The 11,750-nt window shown below is 45.0% G+C and overlaps 1 protein-coding gene across 1 annotated transcript in view; it reads left to right on the forward strand.

Moving 5' to 3' along the window:
- Dnajc27 (DnaJ heat shock protein family (Hsp40) member C27) overlaps positions 1-11,183 on the forward strand; it is a 29,310-nt gene extending 18,127 nt beyond the window's left edge. Inside the window, exons 6-7 of the mRNA XM_021648272.2 lie at positions 3,527-3,687; positions 7,573-11,183. Coding sequence (XP_021503947.1) covers positions 3,527-3,687; positions 7,573-7,705 — 294 coding nt within the window. The 3' untranslated portion in view covers positions 7,706-11,183. The remainder of the gene's footprint in view (positions 1-3,526; positions 3,688-7,572) is intronic.
- Positions 11,184-11,750: the final 567 nt, after the last annotated feature.

The following is an 11,750-nucleotide window of genomic DNA, read 5'->3' on the forward strand; positions in this document are numbered from 1 at the left end:
CAGGGAGATTTGGGGAGTGTTGATTAGGTGTTCTGGGAAGGCTAGCTCTTGCCTAGAAAACATGGATTGTATTCTTAGTTCCTGTCTGATAAGCCTCAGGTGGCTTCAATTTTCATAGAAGTAGCCTAGTTTTTAGCTACAAATCCACGAGGGACCCTGCCTCCCCACCCCCCCAATGGGCCCAGGTCTAGCCAGCTCCTTCCTGCCCAGTGCCTTGCTCTGCTGCCTCAGACCTCTGGTCTCTGCCTCTGCCTCCTTCTCTTAGTGGGTCTGTGCCTGCATGATGTAGTTATGGCCTCCAGGACGGAAGTTAGTGCCTTATCTCTCAGTGCTTTGCTGTCATCCACTGCCTGAAAGTAGTTGTTCAGTGTGGCAGTTGACAGGTCTGGTCTAGTACCCATTATTCTGCATCAGGTGGAACTCAGACATGAGATTTACAGTCTTTGACCTTGCTCCTAGTGTGCAGAGAACAGCTGTTCTTCTGTAACCATGTGTTATAATAACTACCTGTGCCCATATATCTTTATATTTCTACTTCAAGTTAGTTGCAGGCTAACTAGAAAATGTTACTGATACATACCCTAGCTACATTTGTGAACTCTGAGCTCTTCTTGGTGCTTTTCTCCTTCTGGCTGGTTCTTGGTGGAAATGATGAGTAAATGAGTCTTTTTTTCTTGATAGACTGACATGAAGAGCGCAGTAACTCTGTTCTGTAGGTAAGCCTGAAGCTGTGCTTTCCTGGTGATTCAGTTTGATTCCTCCCTGCTTACTAGACACTTTGTGCCAGGAAGAATGTAGTTTTATCTGACCCTTTATCTAACAAAGGGTACTTTTAAGGTCAGCTACACGGGAACCAGCACTGCCCTGGTCTCCCTCTGGTGGCTTTTCCCTTGATGCTCTTTCTTTCCAGATGCCAAGGCTTTTTGTTAGCCTCCTAGCTGGTTTGCAGTTATTGGAAATGAAAAAGAGGAGCTTAAGGGAAAGATCTTTAGAAGATTTATTTTATTTTTAATTGTGTGTATGTGTTTTTGTATATGATGTGAGGAGGCCAGAGGTATGATGCATAGGTGGAACCCCCTGGAGCTGGAATTGTAGGCAGTTATAAGCCAGCTAGCTTAGATGCTGGGTACCAAACTCTGGTTCTCTAGAATAGTAGTGCACATGATTAACTACTGAGCGATGGAAATGTTTTACTTTCTCAGAGGAGAGAATGAGATAAGAGCTGTACCCAAGCTGTACGAATAAGAGGAATGGGCTGAGCCTAGGGTGTTTCTTTCTCTGTTCTATCTATCTCTAGGCCAAGGCCTGAAAGCCTCTCACCTCTGTACAATCTAATCTTCTGTAAACTCAAACCTTGAAGGCTTCAGCTTCCAGCCTCCCTCTGATAACCTAGGCCTAGAATACCTAATCCTCTGAGACTTACTGTTGAATAAACTCATCTTCTCTAGTTTTTTCTGAACTCTGGCTGGTTCAACTCAGCTGTTCTGGCCCAGCTCTAATATGATTGATTCAAACTGGCTTCTGACTGAATTGCTCTGCTTGGCCTCAAACTAACTTTGGCAATATCTAATATCTAATCTTCTGGCTCCCTCTCATTCTTTGGCTTAATCTCTCTGCAGCATGTGTTGTAAAACTGCCACACACACTACTACCATTACTCTTGCCTCTACTCTCCCTTCCTCTTCCTGCACTTCTTAAGTCACCTTTCCTTACTGCTGTTCTGGTAAGAGTTGGGGGTGTCCTATCTCTGACTCATTCTGTCAAATCTTCCTCTGATTCGTCACTTTGTCTGCCTCTTAATTAGACATCACTTTCAAACATTGCAGCTTCCTTCTATAAACTAATCTTACTTTCATTGTTTGGGATTAAAGGTGTATATTAAGGGCGTTTCTTTATTCCAGCCAGATCATATAGACCTAGAATGTCTTTAGATGTGGTCTTTTGCCAGAGAAACCATGTTGCTGGATTAAAATCTCCCTACACTGAGCCAGTTCTCCAACCCCAAAGGCACATTTATAAAAGGAAATAATAGGTTCGACTGAAGAATCTGAAAAGAGGAAGATATTTTAAAAGAAACCAAGGGAAAAGGAGATATATCAATTAAGAGTAGTTATAGGAGCCAGGCATGGTGGTGCACACAAAAACAAAGCAAAATAAAGCAAAACAAAGTAGTTATAGGCACTGGGTGGTGGTGGTAGCACACACCTTTAAATCCAGCACATAGGAGAGACAGGCAGGCAGATCTCTGGGTTCGAGGTCAGCCTGGTCTACAGAGTGAGTGCCAGAACAGCCAGGGCTACACAGAGAAACCCTGTCTGTAAAAAAAAAAAAAAAGTAGTTACAGGCACTGGGGATGTATAGTACTTACTTAGCAAGTGGAGAGGTGAGGAAGGAGAGAGGGGAGAGAAGGAGTAGATGAGAGAAGAAAGGAAGTGGAGGGGAGATGAGAGTTTCCCTCTACTTGTAATTATAGAAATGTGTGCTGGAAAGATGGCTCAGAGGTTAAGAGCACACACTCCAGAGCTGCATGTGCTAAATGGCACACCTGTCATCCTAGCACTAAGAGACAGAGCAGGAGGATCATGAGTTCAGTCTCACCCTCTGCTGGTAGCTAGTTCAGGGCCAGCCTAGGCTATGTGAGACCCTGTCTCAAAAACCAAAACAATTTAGTATTGTCCGTAATGACCAAAAGACTTAAAACAACTGTCCAGTCCAGGAATAGGGGATACGATAAATTGTGGTATAGTCACGTAATAGGATACTGAAGTCATTAGAAGCCTAAGTAGCTGGGATGACAGGCATGCACCAACAGGCCTGGGCAAGAGGTATTATGTGGGAAACTACAAGCTGCTAAGCATTGTGTTGCATCTCAGATCTTTTCTGTAAATGTTTATGTGTTTGTATGTGAAATTTGCTGGTAGCAGATGTTTCTGTAAGGATTCTAAAATATGTTAATGTGGCTATATCAGGGAGAAAGACTCAGGATAGAGAAAGTTTGTATATTTTACTATTTGAGTTTTTCTAACAGTGTTTCTCTGTTACCAACCTCAAATGTGCTTCACTGAGAGTAGGATTATGAATCATTTTACTTATTTTTCTTTTTCATTTTTCAATACAGGTTTTCTCTGTGTAGCTTTGGTTGTCCTGGAATCGATTTGTAGTCCAGGCTGGCCTCAAACTCACAGAGACCTGCCTGAGTCTGCTTCCCTGAGTGCTGGGATTCCAGGTCATTTTCCTTTTTTGAAATTAATGAATAAATTTTAAGTTAGCTTATACTTTCCTGTTTTGAAAATATGTAGTTAGGGGGTTGGGATTTAGCTCAGTAGTAGAGCACTTGCCAAGCAAGTGCAAGGCCCTGGGCTCTGTCCTCAGCACCAGGGAAATGGTTATAAGTATGGTTTGATCTGGTGAGGAAAAAATCCTCCAATTGAAGAGCATTTACTTCATGTGTGACTTTCAAGAGTTACTGAAGTGTGTGAGAGAAACTCAGAGAATCTCTTCTCTGGGCTGTGTTTTCTTCTTGCAGACCTTTTACATGTCTGTAGTTGACTTGTGTGAAAATGGCGGGAAACGTCCTACTACAAATAGCAGTGCTAGTTTCACCAAAGAACAAGCAGACACCATTCGCAGAATCCGAAATAGTAAGGACAGCTGGGACATGCTGGGAGTCAGACCTGGGGCCTCAAGGTAAGCAGCTTGAGGATGCATGGTTCTGGAGGAGCTGGGGTCTGCTGCCAAAAGTGCTGGGAAATCTTTTTTCTAATTGGCTAGGAACTAGAAGATATGTGCAAATAAGTTTCATAAGGTCTCTATCTCACTAACTTACCACAGAGAAATGAAACAGAAGGCACATTGCCTGCTGAGCTAGCTGTGTCGTGTTTCTACTTGATGAAATGGCTTGTTCCACCTCTAGCTGTGTTGAGCAAGAATCTGACACAACTTAAGAAAACTTTGCAAAAAATTATTCTTAAATCATAGAGTTTTAGAAGAAGAAAGAGTTTTCATCTTGCTCCCATTTTACTGGGGAAACTGGTGGTTAGTGAAATGAATGATCATTGAGGCCTCAGGAGCAGCAGTTTCTCTTGACCCAGAGCACTGTCTGCCCAAATGCCTTTCTTATAAACCCTGCTTGTTCTCCTCTGTGATTGGGTCATGTTTGTTACCTGTTTTATTCAAAAGATTTGCTTAGGAAGAGCTGGACATGGTGGTGCACACCTGTAATTCCAGTACTCAGGAATCTGAAGGAGAATACAAACCTGAAGCCAGCCTTTGTTGGGAGAATATTTTGTGTCTGTATGGAAACGTCACCTGTCATTTTCTGATGGCCTTCAAGAAATAGGAGGTGGGCAGGCAGAAAGGATTCTGGGATAGAGCCAGGCAAGGGAAAGTCAACTGGCAAGATGTGAGGAGGATGGATGCATGGTACCTGAGCAGAGGTAACCAGCCACATGGCAAAATTTAGATTAGAATAAATGGGTTATTCTAAGTTATGAGCTAGTCAGAGAAGAGCCTAGCTATATGTCTTAGGTATTGTATATAATATTTTGAGTCTCATGAGTCATTATTCTGGGAGCTTGGAGACGGAAGGAAAAATCCTTTCAAAAAATTGGCACCCAGTACACAGGCTGATTATATAATCATGTGGCTGGTTAACTGTGCTTAGGTTCCATGTATCCATCCTCCTCACATCTTTCTGGCTGAATTTCCCACACCTGGCTCTCTCCCAGAATCCTTTCTGCCTGCCAGATGTCCCACCTTCTATTTCCTACCTCGGCTGTAGGCCATTAGCTTTTTATTGGCAGGTGATGATTCCACATAGACACAAGAGATCCCTTCTACAAAGAAAAATAAAAAAATAAAAGAGGGCTGAAGCATTTAGTTCAGTGGTAGAGAACTTACACAGACAGCTCTGGGTTCAGTTGCCAACACAGAAGATAAAGAATATATTCTTTTTGTGCAAAAATTACTCAATACTGAGTATGGTAATGTAATTGCTAATGCTACATAGCTCATGTGTGATTGGTTATGAAGGTTTCATTTTGTTTATTTTTGTTGTTGGTAGTGGTTTTTTTTGGGGGGGGGTTCTTTTCTCTCTGCCTCTCTCTCTCTGCCTGGGTTGGAAATCACTGTGTAGACAATGCTGGTCTCTAGCTCACAATGATGATCCCCCTGCCTCTGCCTCCCAAATGGGTCTCATTTTATCAAAGCTATCCTCTCCATGCTTCTCCCTTCCTCCTTTGACACCTTGACTGCCACAGTGGAAACACTTGACCTTGAAATTGCCAGACCAGCAGAAACTGTCTTTTCCTTCTTAGCCTCATGGCACGTCTTCACATACAAAGCAGAGGAGAGAAGTAGGAAGGCTGTGTAGGATCACATGGCCACACCATGTGTAGAGAATGCTTACATTTGTGAAGACACTCAGTTGGGTTCGTGTATGTAGGATTAAGTGTATTGGTGTCCTTTAATTTCCCTTTGAGTCCTCTGTAGTCTCATTGTGAATCATACATGTCATTTGCAAGTAGTGTTCACTTCAGTTTTAAGTAATCATTTCTTTACCTCCTTACTAATATATTTTAAGTGGTGTGTATTGAAGAAAAAGAAAATTTTGGCTCTTTGTTGACTCTGGTTAACTAAAATCTACTAGTCCAGGGCCCCTGTGATTTCTGTTTCCTTAAGCCATACAAACACAAGCTTATCTTTTTATAACTGTGTCTATCAAATGACATTGAGCACATTTGGGGCAATTTCTTGAATATTAGAGTGTTAAGTTCTAGAAAATTCTGGTCCTTGTTTGGGGCCAAAATGTACCTGCATTTCTTGAACTTTAAAGAAACCTTACTGTCTCTAGGTAGCATTGACACACATCTGCCCCAGTCTTGTTGCTCTAGAACATTCCCCTGAGACAGTCTTTCCTATGCCTATAAATCTTGAAAGGCACTCAGTACAGAGGCCTGGCAAAATGCGGAACCCACCCAGATGTGCCCCATCCCCAGGTAGTGGCTCCCCTGGCCCTGTCCCAGACTCCATCTTGGAGAAGGAAGGGATCCTTTTATTGCCTCAAGGACATGAAGTCTTTGGATAAGTACAGATTCTAACTAATCAAATTTCTTCCAAGAAGGGGAATGCCTCTTGATAACTAACAATAAGATTACACTTGTAAGGGCGGAGGACAACGACTCAGTGGATAAAGAGCTTACTACAAACCGGAGGACCTGAGTTTGGACAACTAGCACCCACATAGAAGCCAGGCAGGGCAGCGTGTTTCTGTAATTCTTGTTTTGGGAGGACAGAGACAGTTGAATCCTAGAGCTTACTGGCTAGCCACTCTAGCCAAAGCAGCCATGTGGAGGCTTAACAGACCATGTCTTAAAACATATGGTGTAAAGTGATAGAGGAAGGCCCCTGACATTGTCCTCTGGCCTCCATATGTGCACACATATACACACAGGCTTACACCACCCGAACATACCAGATAAAAGATTGCATATTTCATAGGTACATAATAACATGCAGAGTTAGAACAGGAAAATTGAGAAGGACTCAGCAGCAGCAGAAGGAGCTCTGACATGCCTGCCTAAGACACAGGGAGCTCCTGCTGTGACCAGACTGAGGTCACTCTGCAGACTGATAGCAGGTGTTCTGCCCTCTAAACAGCAAAGAGCAAGCATTTACTTAACTGGGAACACGGTCTGAGAAGTCTTCCCAATAAGAACAGACCAGTGAAGGCACCTGACACAGCACCATGCCATGTGACGGGCTCACAGGAACCGTGGTGACACAAGGAAGCTTGGGAAGTAAAACCAAGCGGTGGGGACAGAGCCTGACACCTGAGGGTCAAGCCAAGTGGAGATGAGGAAGGAGCCTGTGGTCTCTGGGCCTTCTCCAGCCTGGCCCCAGTCCTCCGTACCATGGTGTCACCTCGGCATCTCCTCCTCATCTTCTCTGGCTGGGTGCTGAGTGCACCGCTGCTCCCACCGACTTTCATTTTATGTTACATAAGCTCTTTTCCCTGTTGTCCTCGCAGAGGCTGCCGTCTGAACCTTTGCCCTCAGGCCTGGGTTGCTGTGCTAATCTCCCACCTGCCTCTCAACTTCGAGAAGCAGCTTTCTCTGTGCCCATTGGCACAAAATGCCTACTATTGTTACTGTCAGTCAAAGCCAGAGTTTTTCCTTGTTTTGCTTTCAAGGTAATAACATCTGCTTCAGGTCTCTGCCAGTTCCCTCCCTGCCGCTCTGAATCCCTACCCCATGCTAACCACAAGTCCCTGTTGTTCCCAAAGCTTCTCCGAGGGCTTTCCCCTGGTGCCCAGGCTGTCACTCCTTCCGTTAGCAAAGGCTTGCCCCTAAGTATCCAGAGCTGCCTGGCTGCCGCTGATCCTTCCTGACTGTCTCCTAGACTCACTTGCACTGTATCTTCCTTCTTGTATACGACCTATTGTTTATTTTTTTTCTAGTCCTTTAGGCCTACCTTTGAGAAAAAGAAGTGATTACGTGGGAGATGTGTGCTAGATAGCTGGGATGCAGGATTTGGGGCCAGCTCTGTAACTGACAGCTCTGCTGCTCTTTTCAGGGAGGAGGTCAATAAGGCCTACCGGAAGCTGGCTGTGTTGCTTCACCCGGACAAGTGTGTAGCGCCTGGCAGCGAAGATGCCTTCAAAGCAGTTGTGAATGCCCGGACAGCCCTCCTGAAAAACATCAAGTAGGAGGCAGAGGAAAGACAGGCGGGCTCAGCTGCAAACACTCCCATTGAGGTGAAATAACCAACATGGGTTTTCCTTCACAAATGCTCACTGTTCATTCCCTCATGTGCTGTCATTTGTAAGTTAATAATATGGGTGCCTGTAGCCATGTTGTGGGCGTTTTTCAGCAAGATAACCTACTTTTGTGTGAGAGAGCCCTGCATCTCTTATGCACTTCATTTCTTATTGCCAGATAACTTGATGTTTGAAATTGTAGCATCGCTTAGGCATTCGCTTGTCCAAGTCCATGAAGCTTCTAGAGAGGGAGGCTGGCAGGACACTTGGAGTCACTTGACTTCCTCTGAACAACCCAATCATCCATCCATCTGCCCATCATCAGAGGGGAATGAAAACAGGAACAAGAATGACAGAAGCAAGCAGACAGCATCCAGCTCTAGGAGCTTAGCATCCTGCCAAGCAGCTTCTTGGTTAATATTTTAACCATCAGCCTGGAGTTAGTAGCCAGGCATGGTGTCATGTGCCTATAATCTAGCACTCAGGAGGATGAGGCAGGATTTTGATTTTGAGGCCAGTCTGGATTACATGGCAAGACTGTCTCAAAGAAAAATAAGCGTTCCTGTAGCAGAATGGTGAGGTAGGTCATTCACTCCATTCCTTCTCCAACCACCAGGGGGAGAGACAAGCCAGTGCTAAGAGAGAAACGTAGTGGCAGCCACACCGGCCAGGGACCCTGACGCTCATCCTGGATCCTAGGTCTCTGCTCTACCCTAGAAATAGTTGCTAGTAGCAAGCAGAAAGGAGCGCGGTGCCCCAGGAATGAGGAACCAGAGACGAGGACAGAAGCCTGTAGAGGCCGTAGATTACTCGGGAGCATGAGCTCAGTCGCACCCACATAGACAGAAAGGCCAGCTGAGCTCCAGCCTGTTGGGCACCAGGAAGGGCCCTGTGTAAGGCTTGTCCCTGTCCTCACTCCTCACCACAGGTGGTGGGAGGGGCAGGCAGGTACTCTTCCACAGGCAGGACTCCTCCTTCTGCACCAGGGTTAGTCTGTTTCTCTCCTCCCACATCTGCCATTACCTTTCTTGAATCCCTGGCATTACCCTGGGCTTAGCTTACTTGAAATAAGTATGATCCATTTGGGCACAGTGGGACATCATAGACCTGTGTAGGGCAGATTCTTTACAGTTTCTGCGTGGACTCCAAATTTCTGAAGAGTATTTTTAATCTGCAAGTATGGAAACTTACTTTGCATAGAAAAGCACCCTCCTGCTGTTGTCTCTGCCTGGTACATGTGGCTAGATGGAGCTGATGGGGCACCAGGACTACATTTCTTACAGCGCTTAGGGGAGCAGGCTGATGCTTGCTTCCTGTCATTTCTCCTAACTTTGTTACTCATTTAGCTGGAGCTGTGTTAACTGGAGCTTGAAGGGTATAAAAGACTGACTTTTAAACACCTATCCCATTTTTGTTGCCAGATAACATCTCTTACTGGAGAAGACAAGCTCTTGTCTTATAATCCAAGTCACTGCAGTCTTTGGGATTTTTTCCCCTTCACCTTAGTAACCTCACTTTGTATGGTTGTGCTCAGCTGCACGAAGCTTGAAAGTGTTCCTAATGATCTCAGATCTGTATAGAAATGATAAAGAGATCTGGCATATGGCACTGTGGTTTCTTCTGGCCCTCGAACTAGCTTCTGAGGTGATTGAATTCCATGTCAAAGTTTTTGTGGGCCTCAATTCTGCCTGAGGCTGACCGAATGCCGAACACACGCTGTTATCCAGCTGCTCTTGGAGCAGAAGGTGGGGTCATGAAGATGAGGGATTGTGTGTGGCGCTGTCATGGAGTGGGGCCCAGTCTTCACCTCATTCAGCAGCATGGGCAGAGGAACAGTTAGAGCAGGGCACTTTAGTGTTCTTATCAGATCCCTTAGAGCGACTTGCTGAAATGTAGCCTGGGCTTGACGCTCAGATCTTGAGATTCTGTTTCAGACATCTTAATTATTACCATTTTGGGTGGCTGTGCACTATTTTTTTATGTGATGGTAATAAAATGAAAAGGCTAAGCTTCGAGATCCCAGGATTTTTCTGACTTCCATAATCCATCAGCAGAGCATTAAGAAACAACAAAGCATGCCTAGACATGAAAAGCCTTTTGAAGCCTCGCTTCAATCTGTTACTAACCTCTGCATTCATTTACATTCTTGGTGCAGGTGTGTGCTTTGTCCTTCATCCTTTTAAAAACTCTTTGCACAGTTAAGATCTCAGGCTATCAGCAGGAGTCGCCACTCAGTCATTTCAGTGAAAAATTTTTATGAAGGACCTTCTTTCCCAAAAAAGGGATAAAGCATTTGAACAGCTGTCATTAAAGAAAAGCCATGTCTTCTTCATCTGAGTCATCGACAAGTGTCACTTCTTCACCTTGCTGGAACTCCCTGGCGGCGTTTCAGAGTTCCTCTTCCAGCCTTCTCAAGCACTTTCGAGCACCCCCCTCCCCTCATCTGTGTCCTCCTCTCTGCCTCCCTGAGAGCTGCTGCTCTCCGTGTCATCACTTCCTCCAAAGCACTGCCACTTTATCTCTCCATTACTGTGTCCTTGGTGTTACCAGCTTGTTAAGAGTCCTGTACATCATTCTTTAAGCTTGTATTTACCTCAGGAAACTTATTCTAGTATGTTCTCACGTATTGAAATCTCAAGTGATAAATGCTTCTTTATACCTGCAAAATAGTACCTAATTCTTAGTTGAGTGAGCCATAGGTCAGGCGGCTAGATGGTTGAAAGCTCATCAGAGCAGAACAAGGAGCACCTGCCAGCACTGAGTCAGGGACGAGTGGCTGTTCCACCCAGAGTGGCAGCTGTTAGCTGGAGGACGGAGGGATTGCCGGCTGACGCTAGGAAGCAAGGAGTAGCATATTGCCTTTGGCAATGACAGTGCCCCCTTCCAGGTCAGCTCAGTAGGTTCTGGAATGGCACTTCCCTCACACTGCAGCCTGTGGAGCTAAGTCCACACCATTTAAAAAAGAAAAAAAAAGTTTTGAAGATGAATTTAGTTGCAAAATCAAGCTAAGCAATTTCCACAGCAGGCGTCAGAAGCAAGGAACTGTTGACCCGTCTCATCCTGGTGCTGAGCACAGTTTCAGACACTGTCAGGGCCCTGCCCCTTGGACACTGATTGCTCCGTTAACTATCTCTGGAGAGGATGCACGTGTTCACTTGTCGTGTGGGCAGGCAGTGGCGCTGGGCAGTCTGGTAAAGGCCCTTCGTGGTATTGGACAGTTGAACAGTTTGGGTTAGCTCCCTGCACTGATTGTTCCCTGCACATTTTTTCCCTTGACTGTGAATGCTCTTACAAGGTAATTTACATACTTGCTTTCTGTTGAAATAACTGAAAGTGTTAAATCTACCAGTTGTTTATGTCTTGTATACAGAGTGTCATACGTATTTAAGTTGTGTATTTTTATAGAGTAAAAGCAAAATAGCAAACACTGGTCTGCTGGCTGCACTCATTTGCTGATACCCGATCTTTGGTGTAAAACTAGACTAAACAGAATTCAATTCCTCATCAGCGGTGACCTTCATTCAGCAAGATAGATCGCTTACCATAATCCCAGCACCCAGGAGGCTGAGGCAGGAAGATCATTAGTTTGAAGCCACAAAGAGAGACCCTGCCTCAGAAAACACGAGCCAGCTGTAGTGGCTCATGCCGGTAGTCCACCGCAGCACCCGGGAAAGAGGACCATGACGATTCCTGGTCTGCAGAGTGGTTACAGGCTAGCCAGGCTATTGAGCGAGTCCCTGCCTCAAAAAACAAAGCAAAGAAGGAACTCTTCTTAGTTAAGACTAATGGGGAAAATACAGAAAATTGTATTTGTTGGTCCATTAGGCCAGTCTGACTCTATTAAGTGTGGCTTTGTAGTTCATGCATAACTGTTGTTAACTCATTCTGAAGTAGTGCAGACAGTGTAGCTCAGTGGGAGAGTCTGTGCTTAGTGCAGACAATGCTCTGAGTTTGATGCCCAATACCCTCCTCCCCCCCCCCAAAAAAAAAGTAG

This window comes from Meriones unguiculatus, chromosome 1, assembly GCF_030254825.1.
Source record: "Meriones unguiculatus strain TT.TT164.6M chromosome 1, Bangor_MerUng_6.1, whole genome shotgun sequence".
Classification (NCBI taxonomy): Eukaryota; Metazoa; Chordata; class Mammalia; order Rodentia; family Muridae; genus Meriones; species Meriones unguiculatus.